Raw genomic sequence first — 21750 nt, forward strand, 5'->3', positions numbered from 1 at the left:
CTGAAATGTCTATAAGTGGATTAGTCACCTGGACCAGATGGATTACACTCCAGAGATCTGAAAGAGGCAGCTGAAGAGATTGTGGAGGCATTAGTAATGATTTTTCGAGAATCACTAGATTCTGGAATGATTCAGAGGACTGGAAAATTGCAAATGTCACTCTATTCTTCAAGAAGGGAGAAGACAGAAGAAAGGAAACTATTGGCTAGTAAGTCTGACTTAGGAAGATGATGGAGTCAATTATTAAGGATAAGATCTCAGGTTACTTGGAGGCACATGATAAAATAAGCCGTAGTCAGCATGGTCCCCTCAAGGGAAAAACTGGCTTGAAAAATCTTTTGGAGTTCTTCGAAGAAATAGATCTCTGGAGTGTAATCCATCTGGTCCAGGTGACTAATGCACTTATAGACATTTCAATTTCCCAAGCACCTTCTCCTTAGTAATAGCAAATGCACTCACTTCTGCCCCTTGACACTTTCGCATTTCTGGCACTGCTGCTGTCTTACACAGTGAAGACTGACTAAAGTCTTTGACAAGGTACCACACATGAGGCAGCTGAACGAGTTAGGAGCCCCTGGTATTACAGGAAAGATTCCATTATGGATAAAGTGGTGGCTGATTGGCAGGAGGCAGAGAGTGGGAATAAAGGGGGCATTTTCTGGTTGGCTGCCACTGATTAGTGGTGCTCCACAGGGGTCTGTGTTGGGAGCTTCTCCTTTCACATTAGATGTCAATAATTTGTATAATGGACTTTACAGATGATACAAGGATAGGTGGAGGGACAGGTAGTGTTGAGGAAGCAGGGAGCCTGCAGAAGGACTTAAACCAATTAGGAGAAAGGGCAAAGAAGTGGCAGATGGAATATAGTGTAGGAAAGTGTATGGCCATGCACTTTGATAGAAGGAATACAGGAAGGTGTAGAGTATTTTCTAAATGGGGAGAAAATTCAAAATTCAGAGGTGCAAAGAGATTTAGGAGTCCCTGTGCAGGATTCCCTAAAGGTTAACTAGCAGGTTGAATTGGTGGTAAGGAAGGCAAACGCAATGTTAATGTCTATTTTGAGAGGACTAGAATATAAGTGCAAGGATGTAATGTTGAGGCCTTGTCGAGCACTGGTCGGACTGCACTTGGAGAATTGTGAGCAGTGAAAAGATGGACTGGCATTGGAGAGGGTTCACAGGAGGTTCTCGAGAATTATTCTGGGAATAAAAAGGTTAATGTATGAGGAGTGCTTGATAGCTCTGGGATGTACTTGGTGGAGCTTAGAAGAATATGGGGAGGGGGATCTCAATAAACCCTATCAAATATTCAAAGGCCTAGATAGAATCAATATGGAGACGATGTTTCCTATAGTGGGTGAAAATATGACTAGCAGGCACAGACTCAGAAATGAAGGACATCCACTTAGAATAGAGATGAGGAGGGATTTCTTTAGCGGACGGTAGTCAATTTGTGGAATTCATTTCCACAGGCGACTGTGGAGGCTATGACACTGGGGATATTTAAAGTGGAGGTTGATAGGTTCTTGATTAGTCAGGATGTTACAGGTTATGGGGAGAAGCCAGGAGAATGGGGTTGAGAGGGATAATAAATAAGCCATAAAGGAATGGTGGAGCATTGTCAATGGGCTGAATGGCTGAATTCTGCTGTGGGTCTTATGGATTTATGGTCTTATTGTCTCTAACTAATGTTTCTATCGTATTCTCATTTCAGGGGCTCAGCCAATAACAATATCCTTCCATAAGTTAAGACTATGATATAGAGAAACAGGCTGGCCCATTTAGTTCCCTTATTAAGATATTGGCTGATCTTTTACCTTTATGCCATTTTTGTACCGATCCCATTCCCTTGAATATACACCAACTATCTCTATCTCCAATATACTCATTTACTAAGACTTCAAGGCCCTCTTGGATATAGAATTGCAAAATTGCACCTCCCTCTGAGAGAAGAAATTTCTTTTCATCTTAGCTCTGAACGGCTAATGCTTGTCAGCAGGCCCATATTTTTCAACACCTCTTAACTAACCAGTGGAACGTCATCCCTACATCTCTGTTCTCAAGCCCCAGAAGAATATTGATGATTAAATGGAGAGAGATGGTGGAGATCAGAGAATAGGTGGGAAGCAGGAAAGAAATGGTAAACACAAGAAATTCTGCGGATACCGGAAATCCAAAGCAACAGATACAAAAAGTTGGAGGAACTCTGAGAGAAAAAAATGCTTTTAGTAGAGCGTATGGTTTAAAAAGTGAAGATAAAGTTTTGATTTAAGAGGTTGTTAGCTGCAAAGCGTAATGAATTAAGGGTTAACATAGATTCAAAGCCTAAGGAAATTGTTTCTGTGCAGTGCACTCTATCTAATCCTTATGACACCATTGTAAATTTTTAAACATGCTATCTCACCTTTAGTGATAAAGTATAGTTAAAGCACATATATAAAAAAGAAAATCAGACATGATCTCACCATGCCTACATTTCTCAAAATTATCTAATGGTCTGGAGGGCTGTAAAGTAGGTAAGCAGCATAACCATTTTAACAGCTGGATTCATATTAAAATGCAGCATCAGTTAGTGGTAGTAGATTTTGTATCACTTCAAGTAAACAAACAGTATGGGCTATAAGACTGCTGAATAAATACCACACTGAATAACAAGGTATCATAAAATAATGTTTCCAAAATCTTCAATAACTAAGAGTATTAAAACAAGGCATTTAAACAAATTAATAGCCTATAGAGAGTCTGTCCATGTCTTTTATTGCTCCTGAACTCCCCAAACAGTTTGCACTCTTGCTAATCCACATCTATCTAACTTTACATTTTTTTCAGCTTAGACCATTTGCCTGAGAGTTCAAAATGGGATTGCTATCGCCAAATTTTAAAAAATGTGCATTTTGGGCCTATACATGTTACTGCCTGTAGAAGTGAAAATTTAATTATGCATTCACCGTCTCTATTCTATAGGAGAGAGGCTGAAGATCTTTGCAGAAATGTAAACATCTTTATCAAATGGCCATTCAAATTGTCAAATACCTGACTTAGCAGAATCGGAATCAGGTTTAGTATCACCGGCATATGTCATGAATTTTGTTAACTTTGCAGCACCAGTAAAATGCAACACATAATAATAGAGAGAAAACAAGTGAACTACAGAATCAATATATATATTAAATAGTTAAATAAAGTAAGTAATGCAAAAAAAAGAAATTAAAAAGTAATGAGATAATGGTCATGGGCTCAATGTCCATTCAGAAATCAGATGGCAGAGGGGAAGAATTTTCCCTGAATTGTTAAGTGTGTGTCTTCTGGCTCCTGTACCTCCTCCCTGATGGTAGCAATGAGAAGAGGGCAGGTCCTGGGTGATTGGGGTCCTTCATGATGGACGCCACTTTTCTGAGGCACCACTCCTTGAAGAAGTCCTGGTTTCCACAGAGGCTGGTGCCCAGGATGGAGCTGACTGAGTTTACACCTCTCTGCAGCTTACTTCAATCCTACGCAGTACCCCCTCCGGCCCCCCCGCACCCCAATATGAGAGGGTGATGCAGCCGGTTAGGATGCTCTCCATAGTACATCTGTAAAAAAACTGAGAGTGTTTTTGGTGACATACCAAATCTCGTCAAACTCCTAATGAAATATAGCCGCTGACGTGCCTTTTTTGTAGCTGCATCAATGTGCATTGATATGCTACTCAATGAATTTAATTGCGTATCAATGTGTATTTTCAATCTCTTGAACCTCATAAACATTTAGGGCAGTCTGCCATTTAGAACAGCATAAAGCATCAGCAACTCTTTGCAATTAACAATTCACATGAAATATCTTCCTGATAAGAAGTTGCTGATTAATTTGCACCTTAATAATTTTTTACTTGTTAAACACACTATCTTGTCAGCATGTTCTGAGCTAATATGTCTATGAATCAGACTATATCTACCAAGGAAATGTACAGCCAAACACGCAGTTGCTATTCAGCTGCTTGCAGATATACAGGAGGCCTCACATGCTGGTTTCAGTGTTGCACCTTCAGCTTGTTTACATTAAACCATCACTGTGTGACATTTCCTGTTTTTCATGGCAGGCACAATTTATACTAATGTCTCCTGTGAATGCAGCACTCCGCTGTGATTATGGGATAGGAATCAGCCCTCAAATGTTCACAAAATTAGATTTTGTCTAACTAGTTACATCCTCTTATTGGCTGGTGAGCCTGACATCAGTAGTGGGAAAGTTATTGGAAGCTATTATGAGAGACCAGATATATAAGTATTTGGAAAGTCATGGACTGATTAATGATAGTCAGCATGGCTTCCCATGTGGCAGGTAAAATCTAACCAATCTTATAGAGCTTTCAAGGAAGTTACCAAGAAAGTGGATGAAGGCAAGGCAGTGGATGTTGTGTACATGGACTTTAGAAAGGGATTTGGCAAAGTCCCACATGAGAGGTTGGTCAAGAAGGTTTAGTCACTTGGCATTCAAGATGAGGTAGTAAATTGGATTAGACATTAGCTTTGTGGGAGAAGCCAGAGAGTGGTAGGAGAGATTTGCCTTTCTGACTGGAGACCTGCGACTGGTGAGTACCGCAGGGAACTGGTGCTGAGTCCATTGTTGTTTGTCATCCATATCAACAATATGAATCAGATGACACCAAGATTCAGCATGTAGACAGTGAGGAAGGCTCTCATGACTTGTTGAGGGATCTGGACTATTTGGAAAAATGGGCTGAAAAATGGCAGATGGAATTTAATGCAGACAAGTGCAAGCTGTTGCACTTTGGTAGGACCAACCCAGGTCGGTCTTACACAGTGAATGGTAGGACACTGAGGAGTGCAGTAGAACAAAGGGATCTGGGAACACAGGTCCATAATTCATTGAAAGAGGCGTCGCAAGTAGTTAGGCTTGTAAATAAAGGTTTTGGCTCTTTGACCTTCAACAATCAAAGTACTGTGTACAGGAGCTCAAGTATTATGTTGAAGTTTTAAAGACTTTGGTGAGGCCTAATTTGGAGTATTGTGTGCAGTTTTGGTCACCTACGTACAGGAAGGATGTAAATAAGGTTGAAAGAGTACAGAGAAAATTTATAAGGATGTTTCTGGGACTGGGGGATCTGAGTTACATACAAAGATTGAATACGTTAGGACTTTTTACCTTGGAAAGTAGAAGATTGAGGGCAGATTTGATAGAAGTATACAAAATCATGAGGGGTATAGTTAGGATAAATGCAAACAGGCTTTTTCCACTGAGGTTGGGTGGGACTTCAACTAGAGGTCATAGGTTAAGGGTGAAAGGTGAGAATTTAAGTGGACCATAAGGGGAAACTTCTTCACTCAGAGTGTAGTGAGAGTACGGAATGAGTTGCCATCACAAGTGGTGCATCAATGTTTAAGAGAAGTTTGGATAGGTACATGGATGATGGGAGTATGGAAGGCTAAGGTCCTGGTGCAAGATCTCAGAACTGTTAAGCACAAGTGTGAAAATGCACTATAGAGGTGTAGAACATGAAATTTATCCTCTCTTGTTCTTTTCAGAGAACAAATGAAGAACAAAGGATCAAAGACATGATGCCTTATTAGCAATTCATCTCATATTTGGTCCAAAGACCAGTGTCTCAAACTCAAATTTACTCAACCATCCTTAAATTTCAATGAAAATGTGCTTCCTCATTGTATTCCTAAATGGCCTCTTCCAATTTCAATATTATCCTGCTGTTATGAGTCTTGTGGGCCTCAATGGCTTGCCATAGACTATTGGGCTTCTGGGTTTCTTGAATACCTGTATTTATTAATTGTTAAAGCCATTAAGTCCAGGTACTTTTGGTTTAATCTTGTCAAACTAATTGTGACCAGCATTTTATGATTATTTAAAGGGAATTCTCGTTGTGCGCTGTAAGTGGAGTCCTACTGTGTGCTAGGGAGAATGATTTGTTGCATGTTGCTCAGTTGTGCCTCCAATGCTCTGTTGGTGTTCCTACGTCGAACTTCTTGCTTCAGTCTCTTCATGGAGAGTCTGTCATCCCTCTGCTCCTGAGTGGGATTGTTGTCAGCAACCTCCATGACAGACAGTCTGCTATTCCTCTGCACTTGCGCCCAGTCACGTGAGCACACACCATGACACCTACATAGCTTACTTACTCAGTTTTATTTTATATGTCTTTTCTGTGGAGGGCATGGCTTATTTTGATCGAAAGCCGCTTCCATTGTGCTGATTGATTCATTTAATGTCTGCAGTGCCCTTTTCCCATTGGTTGGCTTAAGCGCAACAGTGCCCATTTCTGGTTCCGGGCACCCTGGGGGTATAAAACGTACCACGTGTGGAGGGTTCGCTCCCTTTCTTTCCTGCCACCCATGGGGACCACTTCAGGCAGAGGGTCATGACCAGCACTGAAGGACCACTGAGAAAGAGCATTGCAGACATAAAGGGCCCCACCCCGGCATTTGTTTAGTTAAGTATCTGTTTGTAGCAGGCTTACTTCTTGGATTTTATAAATCAGGGAGGCTTTCATGGAGTAAATGGCAGGGTACTTGGTAGTGTGGAGGAGCAGGGGGATCTCGGGGTACATGTCCACAGATCCCTGAAAGTTGCCTCACAGGTGGATAGGGTAGTTAAGAAAGCTCATGTGGTGTTAGCTTTCATAAGTCGAGGGATAGAGTTTAAGAGTCGCGATGTGATGATGCGGCTATATAAAACTCTGGTTAGGCCACACTTGGAGTACTGTGTCCAGTTCTGGTCGCCTCACTATAGGAAGGATGTGGAAGCATTGGAAAGGGTACAAAGGAGATTTACCAGGATGCTGCCCGGTTTAGAGAGTATACATTATGATCAGAGATTAAGGGAGCTAGGGCTTTACTCTCTGGAGAGAAGGAGGATGAGAGGAGACATGATAGAGGTGTACAAGATAATAAGAGGAATAGATAGAGTGGATAGCCAGCACCTCTTCCCCAGGGCACCACTGCTCAATACAAGAGGACATGGTTTTAAGGTAAGGGGTGGGAAGTTCAAGGGGGATATTAGAGGAAGGTTTTTTACTCAGAGAGTGGTTGGTGCGTGGAATGCGCTGCCTGAGTCAGTGGTGGAGGCAGATACACTAGTGAAATTTAAGAGACTACTAGACAGGTATATGGAGGAATTTAAGGTGGGGGCTTATATGGGAGGCAGGGTTTGAGTGTCGGCACAACATTGTGGGCCGAAGGGCCTGTACTGTGCTGTACTATTCTATGTTCTATGTTAGCAGAGTATCCATTTATTTAAAGGTAATTGAACGTACAGTGTAGCGCTTTTGTGTAGCTTTGACGAATACTTGTTTAGCTAGATGCCCAGTTTAGAGTTTCACTGTTCATTTTTAAATAAACATCTAAAGTACCTATTTTTAAATCTGTACCTCCTGTTTCACCCATTGGATCCTCGATCAAGCTCTCCCACATTACAATGTTACAATCAAATATAGCTCAAATAGCTCTTTAGGCAATAGTTTCCAGATCACAAAGAATATTAACAGGGGAGATTTTCAGCAGACCATGACCTTAACCTGAAGTAATACACACAACATCTTAGAGACTCTTAGATAGGTACATGGAGCTTAGAAAAATAGAGGGAAGTTCTAGGAAATTCTAGGCAGTTTCTAGAGTAGGTTACACGGTCGGCACAACATTGTGGGCCGACGGGCCTGTAATGTGCTGTAGATTTCTATGTTCCATGTTCTAAAATGCTGGAGGAACTCAGCAGCCCAGGCAGCATCTATGGAAAAGAGTAAACAGTCAACATTTCAGGCCAAAACCCTTCATTAAGACTGGAATAAAGAGATAAGGAGTGAGAAGGTGAAGGGAAGAGAGGAAGAGGTACACGGTAGCAGGTATATATCAGATTTTTTAGTTGACTAGTTTTAACTATTAAAACTTGTAGTCAGTGGGTTGTACCCACACAAAGTGGTTTAATTACATATTCATTTCTCACTATCATTCCATTGAGATAATGATGTTTTACTTAATGAGGCACACTAGTAACGCAAAGATATTAACAGCCCAATATCAACTTAATAGCAATTAGTCTTTTCTGCACAGTAATTAAAATGAGGTCATACAAGTGTCAGCATCTGGTGCAGATGGCCATGCTTTCTTCTCGCTGCTGCCATCAGGAAGAAAGTACAGGAGCCTCAGGACTCATACCACCAGGTTCAGGAATATTTATTATCCCTCAACCATCAGGCTCTCGAACAAAAGAGGATAACTTCACTCAACTACACATGCTCCATCACTGAAATGTTCAACGTAAGGACTCACTTTCAAGGACTCTTCATCTCATGTTCTTGATATTTATTTATTTATTTATTTATTAATTATTATTACTTAATTCTCTTTGTATTTGCACAGCTTGTTTTTTTCACACTTGCTGAATGTCCAAATTGGTGTGGTCTTTCATTGATTCTATTATAGTTATTATTCTATTATGAATTTATTATGCCCACATGAAAATGAATCTCAGGGTTGAATATGGTGACATATATATACCTTGATAACAAATTTACTTTGAACTTTGAACCTGGAACAGATAAACTACCAAAGGAACACAATGGGTCAGACAGCATCTGTGGAGGGAAATGAAACGAGACCTTTCATGTGAATATTAAAAGTCAACTTACTTGTACCATCTAATTGTAAAGACTTGAGAACCTTTGTGGGCATCTGAATGTTCTTCAGCTTTTCTTCCAAATCTTTATTATCTTCAAGAATTTTTACCACTTGAAGTTAAAAAAAAATTGTCTTTAGTTCTTCAAAGATCCAAAGTGATACTTGCCTTATCAATCAGAGTTCCCCTAAGATTTAAATAAAACATCTGGATAGATGGTTTAAAATTAGAACATGAAATAATAAAAGTTATCAAGTAGTCATGCATGCAACATTTTTTCATTTGATAATAACGGCATAATATCACAGAACATAAAAGTAGGAATGCATTTGGAAGATCTCCAAAAATACATTCCAGGACTAAAAGAAAGAGACTATTTTAGATACTAATGAGATGCTGGAAATCCAAAGCAATACACACAAAATGTGGAAGGAACTCAGCAGGTCAGGCAGCAACTGTGGAAATGAATAGATAGTCGACATTTTGGGCCGAGACGCTTTTTCAGGACTGAAAAGGAAGGAGGAAGATGTCAGAATAAAAAGGTGTGGGGGGGGAGGGGAAGGAGGACAGCTGGAAGGTGATAGGTGAAGCCAGGTGGGTAGGAAAGGTCAAGGGCTAACGAAGAAAGAATCTGATAGGAGAGGAGAGTGGACAATAGTGGAAAGAGAAGGAAGAGGGGACCTAGGGGAAAGTAATAGGCAGGTGAGAAGAGGTAAAAGGCCAGAGTGTGGAGTAGAGGAAGAAGGAGGGAGTGGAGGGACTTTGTTTACTGGAAGGAGATATAGTAAAATAGAAATGAGCAGATTACTATATAATGACACATGAGAATTTATTTTACAACTATTATTACATGAGTGTTGTATTTCTAATGGAGGAAATGAACAGTTACTATGAGACATGGGAAAGCTGAATTCTACACGAGATCAGACGATACACTATAAGCTGGACAAATCTGCTAAGAAGTTAAGACCATAAGATATAGGAGCAGAAGTAGGCCATTCGGCCCATCAAGTCTGCTCTGCCATTCAATCATGACTGATCCAATTCTTCCAGTTATCCCCACTCCCCTGCCTTCATCCCATACCCTTTGATGTCCTGGCTAATCAAGAACCTATCTATCTCTGCCTTGAGTACACCCAATGACTTGGCCCCCACAGATACTCCTGGCAACAAATTTCACAGATTTACCATCCCCTGACTAAAGTAATTTCTCCACATCTCTGTTCTAAATGGATGTCCTTCAATCCTGAAGCTGTGTCATCTTGTCCTAGAATCCTCTACCATGGGAAATAACTTTGCCATATCTAATCTGTTCAGGCCTTTTAACATTAAGATTATTTCTATGAGATCCCCCCTCATTCTCCTGAACCCCAGGGAATACAGCCCAGTAGCTGCCAGATGTTCCTCATATAGTAACCCTTTCATTCCTGGAATCATTCTCGTGAATCTTCTCTGAATCCTCTCCAATGTCAGTATATCCTTTCTAAAATAAGGAGCCCAAAACTTCACACAATACTCCAAGTGTAGTCTTGCGAGTGCCTTATAGAGCCTCAACATCACATCCCTGCTCTTATATTCTATACCTCTAGAAATGAATGCCAATTTGGCATTTGCCTTCTTCACCAGTGACTCAACCTGGAGGTTAACCTTTAGGGTATCCTGCACAAGGACTCGCAAGTCCCTTTACATTTCTGCATTTTGAATTCTCCCCCCCATCTAAACAATAGTCTGCCCATTTATTTCTTCCACCAAAGTGCATGACCATACACTTTCCAACATTGTATTTCATTTGCCACTTCTTTGCCCATTCCCCTAAACTATCTAAGTCTGTCTACAGGCTCTTTGTTTCCTCAACACTAGCCGCTCCTCCACCTATCTTTATATCATTGGCAAATTTAGCCACAAAACCATTAATCGCATAGTCCAAATCATTGACATACATTGTAAAAACACCAACCCCTGTGGAACTCCACTGGTAACCGGCAGCCAGCCAGAATCGGATCCCTTTACTCCCACTCTCTGTTTTCTGCCGATCAGCCAATGCTCCACCCATGCTAGAAACTCCTCTGTAATTCCGTGGGCTCTTATCTTGCTAAACAGCCTCATGAGCGGCACATTGTCAAAGGCCTTCTGAAACTCCAAGTACACCACATCTACTGCATCTCCTTTGGCTACCCTGCAATAGGTAAGTCAGGCAGGATTTTTCTTTCAGGAAACCATGCTGGTTTGGCCTATCTTGTCATGTGCCTCCAGGTATTCTGTAATCTTATCCCTAACAATCGATTCCAACAACTTCCCATCACTGATGTCAGGCTAACTGGTCTATAGGTTCCTTTCTACTGTCTCCCACCCTTCTTAAGCAGCGGAGTAACATTTGCAATTTTCCAGTCATCCGGTACAATGACAGAATCTCTCGATTCTTGAAAGATCATCGTTAATGCCTCTACAATCTCTCCAGTTACTTCCTTCAGAACCTGAGGGTGCATTCCATCAGGTCCAGAAGATTTATCCACCCTCAGACCATTAAACTTCCTGAGCACCTTCTCAGTCATAATTTGCACTGCACATATTTCACCTCCCTGACACTCCTGAATGTCCAGTATAATGCAAATGTCTTCGACTGTGAAGACTGATGCAAAATACACATTCAGTTCCTCTGCCAACTCTGTGTCTCTCATTACACTATCTCCAGCGTCATTTTCTATTGGTCCTATATCTACCCTCAACTCTCTTTTACCCTTTATATACTTTAAAAAGCTTTTAGTATCTTCTTTGATATTAGTCACCAGCTTCCTTTCATAATTTATCTTTTCCTTCCTAATGACCTTCTTAGTTTCCTTCTGCAAGTTTTTAGAAGTTTCCCAATTGTCTTTCTTCCCACTAGCTCTGGTTTCCATGTATGCCCTCTCTTCTGCTTTTACTTTGGGTCTGATTTCACTTGCCAGCCACTTTCTTCTTTCAGTTGAAAATGTCTTCTTATTTGGAATATACCTGTCTTGCACTTCCTTCATTTTTCACAGAAACTCTAGCCATTGCCGCTCAGCTGTCCTTCCTGCTAGTGTCCCTTTCCAGTCAACCTTGGCCAGTTCCCCTCTCATGCCATTGTAATTTCCTTTATTCCACTGAAATAGTTTCTCCTTCTCAAATTTCATAGTGGACTCGATCATATTGTGATCACTGTTCCCTAATGGTTCCTTAACCTTAAGCTCTCTTATCACCTCCAGATCATTGCACAACACCCAATCCAGAGCAGCCGATCCCCTAGTGGGCTCAACAACAAGCTGTTCTAAAAAGCCATCCCTTAGATATTCTACAAATTCTCTCACTTGAGGTCCAGTACTTGCCTGATTTTCCCAATCCACTTTCATGTTAAAATCCCCAACGCTTATCACGACATTGCCCTTCTGACAAGCCTTTTGTATCTTTTGCTTTAATTTGTAATTCACATCCCGGCTACTGTAATGTTGGTCAGTAGGAGATAATTAAAGAAATGTAAAGTAAAATAACCCTTCACTTGTAAGTAAAAAGGCATCAAGTTCTATCACACTGTGCATGTTTATGTCTGAATTTCATTTGAAGATGAACTGTCATCTAGGTTGGGCACTTTTTCTTTGGGTTCTTTTGAGAGTATGAAGGTGCACAGACAGGTGCAGTGGTACCTAACAGTGTAAGTCTATTTACTTGTGCATGACTAACCTATGGGGGGGCTCTGGACACCTATGCAGGACATGGATTTCACAACAAATGTGAGACTTGTTTTAGTGATACCTAAAGCCAACTCAGCTCAGCCCACGAACTGGAAAATGGCACCAAGTAATTATACTTGAAGTAGAAATCTTCTTCCTTGGGCCTGCAAATCCTCATCACCTATCACACATCAAAACCCTGCCTCAACCTTTGTTTACGCTTTGAATGGAGAGCAGTAGTGTGGTAATAAAGAACATGCGTATGCCCTGCATGCTGCAAACTTCCACCAGTCCCTAATGACTTCTGTATACCAGCGCTCCAAAAACAACTTTAGGTACAGTTTACAGATTTGTGTTTAGTGCTTTTTGTACTTGGTTTAAATTGCAAAGGTCTGAAGAGAATGATTCGGCAATACCAGAGAGCATTTTCCTGATTCATTCCGATACATATACCAGCAGCTCTTGGCTCTCTGTCAAAGTGGTATTCAATGATGTGCTTTCCCCACCCCCAGCATTCGGAGCGATTTTTACAGGAGCATCACTGAAAGTGGCTTGACCAGCTGCACCACCATCTGGTATAGGAATCACAAGACGTCGAACTGCAAGTCTAGACAAAGTATTGTGAGGGTGGCTGAGAGGATCATCGGGATCTCTCTTCCATCCATTAGAGATATTTATCAGGGGTGCTATACACACAGGGGCCTTGGCATTGTCAATGATCCCTCTCATCCATCCAACAATCTCTCTGACCCCCAGCATCAGGCAGGAGGTACCACAGCATTAGGTCTAGGGCTGCTAGATTGGGAAACAACTTGTTTCCCCAAGCTGTGAGACTACAGAGCTCCCTGCCACCACCCAGGTCTCATCGCATATGAATCACCAGTCATATTATAATATCCAGTAAGATGCAACGGCTTCTATGGGGTCAACCAAAGATGTTATTGTCCTGTTTAAACTTATCTTTTTTTACAATCACAAGATCCTGCTGGACATCATGAACTTAGAGCACTGCAGGTTTACCCCATCAGTGAGTTGCTTATTGGTGGAGAAACTGAAGGAGCTGGATTTCGTGTTGATCGTGATACTGCCTGTGTCAGGGGAGCATCGGAGGCCTTGGCTATAGTGAGCATTAAGCCTCAAGCTGTGGTGGTACCTGCTTACAGCCACACAGGGGAGAGGCGTTGAAGTCGATCCGCTCCATCAGAAGTGGAGTGGTGCTGCATAAAAGCTGGAGTCAGTGCTGCCCCCCGGTGTTCGCTCAGCAGAAGATAAGGCATTGAGGGCTATGGGTAACCCCAGGTAATTAGGCAGAGCATTGTCGGCCAAAGGGCTGTATTGTGCTGTAGGTTGTCTATGTTCTATATTATTGTGTCCGACTGCAGTCTGCTGCAACATTCATCGACTCAGGGTCTTGGACTATTTTTTTTGCGTAACTATATTTTGCTGATATCTTGTACACGAGCTTGCTGTCTTATGTGCACCTTGTGCCGTGTGTGACTGTTGGAACCGCGTTTTGCACCTTGGCACTGGAGTAATGCTGTTCGGTTTGGCTGCATTCATGAGTATTCATATAAAATGCTGGAGGAACTCAGCAGGCCAGGCAGCATCTATAGAAAAGAGTAAACAGTCAAGGTTTCAGGCTGAGGCCATTCATCCAGATTGGAGAAAGAAGATGAAAAGTCAGAGTAAGAACGTTGGGGAGGGGTGGGGAGGGGAGGAAGATGTACGTGGTGGTAGGTGATAGGTGAAACCAGGAGAGAGGGAGGGGGATGAAGTAAAGAGCTGGATAGTTGATTGGTGAAAGAGATAAAGGTCTGGAGGAGGGGGAATCTGATAGGAGAAGGTAGAAGACTGTGGAAGAAAGGGAAGGATGAGAAGCACTAAAGGGCGGTGACAGGCTGGAAAAGAGATAAGGTAAGGTGCTTGCTTTTGAACTTGTGTCATAAATGCAACTTACTATTTATGAATTTATTTGTGGTAATATACTGGAACGTTGTGTGTAAGAATCATAGAGCTATAGAACAGAGCAGAAACAGGGCCATCTAGTCCATGCCAAAATCATTTAAACTGCCTATTCCCATCAAACTTCATCGAGACCATAGCTCTACATACCTCTACTATCCATGTACCTATCCGGACTTAGCTTAAACATTGAAATCGAGCTTGCAAGCACCACTTGTGCAGACAGCTCATTCCACACTCTCATGACCCTCTCAGTAAAGAAGATTCCCCCCCCCCATGTTTCCCTTAAACTTCTCGTTTTCACACTTAACCCATGACCTCTGGTTGTAGGTTCACCCAACCTGCTTGCAACTGCCCTATCTCTAGCCCTCATATTTTGTAGACCTCTATCAAATCTCATCTCAACCTTCTATGTTCTAAGGAATAAAGTGCTAACCTATTCAATCTTTCCTTATAACTCAGGTCCTCCAGACCTGGCAGAATCCTTATAGATTTTCCTTGTACTCTTTCAACCTTGTTTACAGCTTTCCTGTAGGTAGGTGACCAAAAACTGCACACAGTACTACAAATTAGGCCTCCCCAATGTCTTAAACAACTTCACATAACATCCCATCTCCTGGACTCAATACATTGATTTACGAAGGCCAATGTGCCAAAGGCTTTCTTTATGCCCCTGTCTACCTGTGATGCCACCTTCAATGAATTATGTACCTATATTCCCAGATCCCTTTATTTTACTACACTCCTCAGTGTCCTGCCGTTCACTGTGTAAGAACTACCCTGGAGGTCCTTCCAAAGTGCAAATCCTCACATTTGTGTGCATTAAATTCCATCTGCTATTTTCCAGTTAATTTTTCCAGCTGATACAGATATCTCTGCAAACCAAGATAGCCTTCCGAACTGTCCACCACAGCCCAAATCTTGGTGTCATCTGCAAATTTGCTGATCCAGCTAACCATATTATCATCCAGATCATTGATGTAGGTGACAAACAAAAAGGACCCAGCATTAATCCCTGCGGCATAACGCTAGTCACAGGTCTCCAGTCAGAGAGGCAACCCTCTATTACCTCTCTCTGGCTTCTCCCACAAAGCCAATGTCTAATCCAATTTACTGTCTCATCCTGAATGCTGAGCGACTGAACCTTCTTGACCAGCCTCCCCTGCAGGACCCTGTCAAGTGCCTTTCCACAGTCCATGTAGACAACATCCACTGCCTTGCCTTCACTTGTTTTCCTGGAAAATTCCTCGAAAACTCTATAAGATTGATTAGACATGACCTACTACACACAAAGCCATGCTTACTATCCTTTATCAGTCCATGTCTGTCCAAATACTTACAGATCCAGTCCCTTGAATACCGTCCAATAACTTCCCCACAACTGATGTCAGGCTCACAAACCTATAATTTCCTGGTTTATGTCTAGAAACTTTTTTAAACAGCAGAACAACACTGGCTATCCTCCATTCCTCCGGCACCTCAGCTGTCACTAAGAATGATTTAAGTATCTCTGCTAGGACCCTGGCAATTTCTGCAATTACCTCCCACAGGGTCCAAGGGAACACCATGTCAGGCACTGGAGATTTATCCACCGTGATATGCCTCAAGACAGCAAACGCCTCCTCCCCTGTAATCTGTATAGAGTCTATGAAATTATGTTGTTTTGCATAACTTCAATAGATTCTGTGTCTGTACCCTGAGTAAATACAAATGCAAAAAATGCATTTAACATCTCCCCCATCTCTTTTGTCTCCATGCATGGATTATCTTTCTGATCTTCCAGAGGAGCAATTATATCCATTGTTCTTAACATACCTGTAGAACCCTTGGGATTCTCCTTCAGCTTGTCTGCAAAGGCAACCTCATGCCTTCTTTTAGCCCTCTTGATTTCCTTCTCAAGTGTTCTCTTGCATTTCTGATACTCTGTAAGCACCTCACGTGTTTCTACTTGCCTATACCTGCAATGCACCTTCTTTTCTCTTAACTAGGGCCTCAATATCTCTTGAAAACCAAGGTTCACTACATTTGTAATCTTTACATTTTATTCTGGCAGGCACATACATGCTTTGTACCCTCAAAATTTCAGTTTTGAAGGCCTCCCACTTACCAAGTACAGCTTTGCCAGATAATAGCCTGTCCCAATGCCTGATCATTTCTATTACCATCAAAATTGGCCTTTCTCCAATTTAGAATCTCAACCCACAGACCATAAATATTACATATTTACTTTGAAGCTAATGGCACTGTGGTCACTGGATGCAAAGTGTTCCCCTACACAAACTTCTGTCACCTGACCTATCTCAGTCCCTAACAGCAGATCCAGTACTGCACGCTCTCCCATTGGGACGTCTACGTGCTGATGAAGAAAACTTTCCTGAACACGTCTGACAAACTCTGTCCCATCTAGTCCTTTTACAGTATGGGATTCCCAGTCAATATTTGGAAAGCTAAAATCACCTAGGGTAATGACCTTATGTTTCTTACAACAGTCTGCGATCTCTTTACAAATATATTCCTCTAAATCCCTTGGACTGTTGGGTGGTCTGTAATATAGCCCCATTAACGTGGTCATACCTTTCTTATTTCTCAGTTCCACCTGTAATGCCTCACTAGGCGTGTTCTCCAGTCTGTCCTGATGGATCACTGCTGTGACATTTTCCCTGACGAGTAACACCACCCCTCCTCCTTTAATCACTCCCACTCTGTCACGTCTAAAACAGGAATACTGGGCTGCCAGTCCTGCCCTGCCACCGCAGTCAAGTCTCACTAATGGCTACCGTGTTGTAACTAATGCCCTGAGCTCAACTGCCTTTTGTACAATACTTCTTGCATTGAAATATATGCAGCTCAGGGCACTAGTCACGTCATGCTCAACCTTTTGATTCCTGACTTTGTCTGAGGACTTACAAACATCTGTCTGCATAACCTCTCCATTAACTGTTCTGGCACTCTGGTTCCCATCCTAGTTTAAACCCCACCGTGCAGCATTAACAACCCTCTCTGCTAGGACACTTGTCCCCCGCCAGTTCAGGTGCAAACCGTCCCTTTTGTGCAGGTCCCATCTTCCCAGAGAGCCCAATGATCCAAGAATATTATGCCCTCCCTCCCACACCAACTCCTTAGCCTCATATCAAACTGCATAACCTTCCTAGTTCTGGCCTCTTTAGCACGTGGCACAGGGAGCAATCCAGAGATCACAACCCTGGAGGTCCTGCACTTTAGTTTAGTCCCTAACTCCCTGAACTCCCTGTGCAGAACCTCGTCACTCATCCTACTCACTGGTACCATAATCTCTGACTGTTCACCCTCCCACTTAAGAATGCTGAGAACTTGTTCCGAGATAAGACCAAGGCACAGGAACAGAATTAGGCCATTCAGCCCATTGAGTCTGCTCTGCATTCCATCATGGCTGATCCTGGATCCCATTCTAACCCATACACCTGCCTTCTCGCCATATCCATTGATATCCTGACTGTTCAGGAAACTGTCAACTTCCACCTTAAGTATACCCACATTCTTGGCCTAAAACACAGTCTGTGGCAGAGCATTCCACAGATTCACTACGCTCTGACTAAAAAGAAGTCCTCCTTACCTTTGTTCTAAAAGGTTGCCCCTCAATTTTGAGGCTGTGCCCTCTAGTTCTGGATACTCCTACTGTAAACATCCTTTCCACATCCACCCTATCTAGTCCCTTCAACATTCGGTAGGTTTCAATGAGATCCCCATGCACTCTTCTAAATTCCAGTGAGTACAGGCCCATAGCTGCCAAATGCTCCTCATATGTTAACCCCTTCATTCCTGGAATCATCCTCGTGAACCTCCTCTGGAAACTTTCCAATGACAATACATCCTTTCTGAGATTTAGGGCCCAAAACTGTTGACAATATTCCAAGTGCAGCCTGACTAGTGTCTTATGAAGCCTCATCATTATCTCCTTGTTTTTATATTCTATTCCCCTCAAAATAAATACCAACATTGCATTTGCCTTTCTTACCACAGATTCAACCTGTAAATTAACCTTCTGGGAGTCTTGCACGAGGACTCCTAAGTCCCTCTGTACCTCTGATGTTCAAACCTTCTCCCCATTTAGATAATAGTCAGCACTATTGTTCCTTTTACACACTATTGTCCCAAACCCTGGCATCTGGGAGACAACATGCCATCCAGGAATCTCCTTCTTGCCCATATAACCGCCTGTCCATTCCGGTAACTAATGAATCCCTCATTACCACAGCTCGACTCTTCTCCCCTCTTCCCTTCTGAGTCACAGAAGCAGAGTCATTGCCAGTGACCCAAATGCTATAACCTTCCCCTGTTACGTATGAGCTCTATGTACTGTGCTGTGCATTTGGTCTGGAAGAACATAGTTTCACCTGGCAGTATACGTGTGTACGATTCAGAGATGAATTTGAACTTGAACATGGGCATTGTCCTTGACACATAGCATGACATCAAATGAACAGAAACCATGGGCAGCAAAATGATTGTTTTAAAACGTCTCCAGATCCAGCCAAGAAAGAACTTGATATCTAGAAATTCACAATTCTGGCACCTTAATAGCCTGTTTTAATCCGGACTTTATTATGTTCTGAGGTTAAAATTGTATCTGTCATACCTGGTTTAATTCACTGAGGACATCCTTATGGGATCACTTTACACTGAGATCCTAATTGGAGATAATGCTACCTGAATACCCTGAGCAGATCTGGATTCCTGGTTAAATGTCTTCTTTCCCTTTGTTGCTTTTGCCACCAGCGTGACCTCATCATTCTGGCTTCTGTTCATTTGATGTCATGGACAATGTCTATGGGTCACAACTATGATAGAGAGCTGTGAACTGCTGGTATACGTGGCAGAATGAATCAGGAAACTGCCCTCTGGATTTGCTGAATTATCCTCTGCAGACTTCTGCAACTTAGTACAAAAAACGCTAAACATTGACAAATGTGTAAATTGCAACTGAACTTATTTAGGAGTACTACTATACAGAAGTGAAGTGGGCTGCCGGAATCTGGTGGAAACTTGCACCAAATTAACTATGAATGATCCACACGTTCTACATATATCCTGTTTGTCCAAGGTGACTTACCTTTCAATTGTTCATGATTGTTGTTGACTGTCATCTCATAACAGTATCCATTAATGAGAGTTCAAAAGAAGCAAGCAGGGCAGTGAACACACTTTGAGAGCCACAGTTCTAGGTACTTGGGAAGGTCTAATAAAAAGATGTTAGGTTTAGGCAGAGCAGCAATTGTGTGAGTGGGCCAGTGCTAGAGTGGGGTGTTGAGGCTTTGGCTCATTGAGGCTTCAGCAAGGAAATGCATAGGTAGATTTTTCTTTTTATTTATTCTTTCTTTCTTTTTGCACATTTAGAGCAGTGGTGAAGCCAGGGAGGATCGTGGAATGTTCAGCTTGCAGGACATGGGAAGGCAGGGAAACCTCCCGTGTCCCTGATGATACAACTGCATTCAAGGTGAGGTAGTAAATTGATTAGATATCAGTTTTACAGGGAAAGCTAAAGAATAGTAGTAGATGGTTGCCTCGTTGACTGGAGGCCAGTGAATATGGTTAAGGGGAACACAAGGAGGAGATTCTTCATTCAGAGGGTAATGGAAGTGTGGAACAAGGTGCCATCACAAGTGGTGGACGTGGGTTTGATTTCAACACTTAGGAGAAATTTGGATAACTACACAGATGGGAGGGTTAGGGAGGGCTATGGTCCGGGACCAGGTCGATGGGACTAGGCAGATTTGATGGGCTCAAGAGCTTGTTCTGTGTTGTGGTGTTCTAGGACTCGAATGATCCAGCTTTTGCACCACTGTAATTCATTATGAAAATTAACATATTTGTGATTACCTGAATGATTGACAGTATTGTAAATACCAAAAATAGGCATTCCAGGACCTGCATAGAACAAAGGTCAGATAGTAAGTAGATGGTAATTATCCATCTCTGGTTTTAAAGAATTAACATCTTTGATGCACTTACCATAACAATACAGGTAGTAATACTTCCCTTTCTTGCTGAAGTATGCATAATAGTACTGACAGCGACTCTTCATCAGTTCACAGGTAATACACTGCGACTTTGGATTATCTTTTCCAACTTCAATCCTGTAGGAGAGAAAAAATAACATGAATACCAGACTGAAATAGACTTTGTGCAAGTTTACTTAGAGAATTGCTGTGAAATTAGCCATGTCCTGTATGTATTGATTAGATTCTGCATTAAGCATCAGATGATTAGAAAACTGGAACATGCCAAACTTTAAAAAAGGCAGATAGAAACATAGAAACATAGAAAATAGGTGCAGGAGTAGGCCATTCGGCCCTTCGAGCCTGCACCGCCATTTATTATGATCATGGCTGATCATCCAACTCAGAACCCCGCCCCAGCCTTCCCTCCATACCCCCTGACCCCCGTAGCCACAAGGGCCATATCTAACTCCCTCTTAAATATAGCCAATGAACTGGCCTCAACTGTTTCCTGTGGCAGAGAATTCCACAGATTCACCACTCTCATCTGGTGAACCTTCTCTGTACTCTCTCTATGGCAAGGATGTCTTTCCTCAGATTAGGGGACCAAAACTGCACACAATACTCCAGGTGCGGTCTCAGCAAGGCCTTGTACAACTGCAGTAGTACCTCCCTGCTCCTGTACTCAAATCCTCTCGCTATAAATGCCAGCATACCATTCGCCTTTTTCACCGCCTGCTGTATCTGCATGCCCACTTTCAATGACTGGTGTATAATGACACCCAGGTCACGTTGCACCTCCCCTTTTCCTAATCGGCCACCATTCAGATAATAATATGTTTTCCTATTTTTGCCACCAAAGTGGATAACTTCACATTTATCCACATTAAATTGCATCTGCCATGAATTTGCCCACTCACCCAACCTATCCAAGTCACCCTGCATCCTCTTAGCATCCTCCTCACAGCTAACACTGCCACCCAGCTTCGTGTCATCCGCAAACTTGGAGATGCTGCATTTAATTCCCTCATCCAAGTCATTAATATATATTGTAAACAACTGAGGTCCCAGCACTGAGCCTTGCGGTACCCCACTAGTCACCGCCTGCCATTCTGAAAAGGTCCCGTTTATTCCCACTCTTTGCTTCCTGTCTGCTAACCGACTCTCCACCCACACCAATACCTTACCCCCAATACCGTGTGCTTTAAGTTTGCACACTAATCTCCTGTGTGGTACCTTGTCAAAAGCCTTCTGAAAATCCAAATATACCACATCCACTGGTTCTCCCCTATCCACTTTACTAGTTACATCCTCAAAATATTCTATGAGATTCGTCAGACATGATTTTCCCTTCACAAAACCATGCTGACTTTGTCCGATCATTTCACCACTTTCCAAATGTGCTGTTATCACATCCTTGATAACTGACTCCAGCAGTTTCCCCACCACCGACGTTAGGCTAACCAGTCTATAATTCCCCGGTTTCTCTCTCCCTCCTTTTTTAAAAAG

The 21750-nt window shown here is 42.2% G+C and overlaps 1 protein-coding gene across 1 annotated transcript in view; it reads right to left on the minus strand.

Annotated features, from left to right (window-relative positions):
• The window catches only part of LOC140198658 (dipeptidyl peptidase 4-like), a 188561-nt gene that overhangs the window by 28919 nt on the left and 137892 nt on the right, over positions 1–21750 (minus strand). The window contains exons 18-20 of the mRNA XM_072259665.1: positions 20255–20379; positions 20123–20170; positions 8632–8730 (exon numbers count right to left, since the gene is read on the minus strand). Coding sequence (XP_072115766.1) covers positions 8632–8730; positions 20123–20170; positions 20255–20379 — 272 coding nt within the window. The remainder of the gene's footprint in view (positions 1–8631; positions 8731–20122; positions 20171–20254; positions 20380–21750) is intronic.

This window comes from Mobula birostris, chromosome 6 (genome assembly GCF_030028105.1).
Source record: "Mobula birostris isolate sMobBir1 chromosome 6, sMobBir1.hap1, whole genome shotgun sequence".
In the NCBI taxonomy this organism is placed as follows: Eukaryota; Metazoa; Chordata; class Chondrichthyes; order Myliobatiformes; family Myliobatidae; genus Mobula; species Mobula birostris.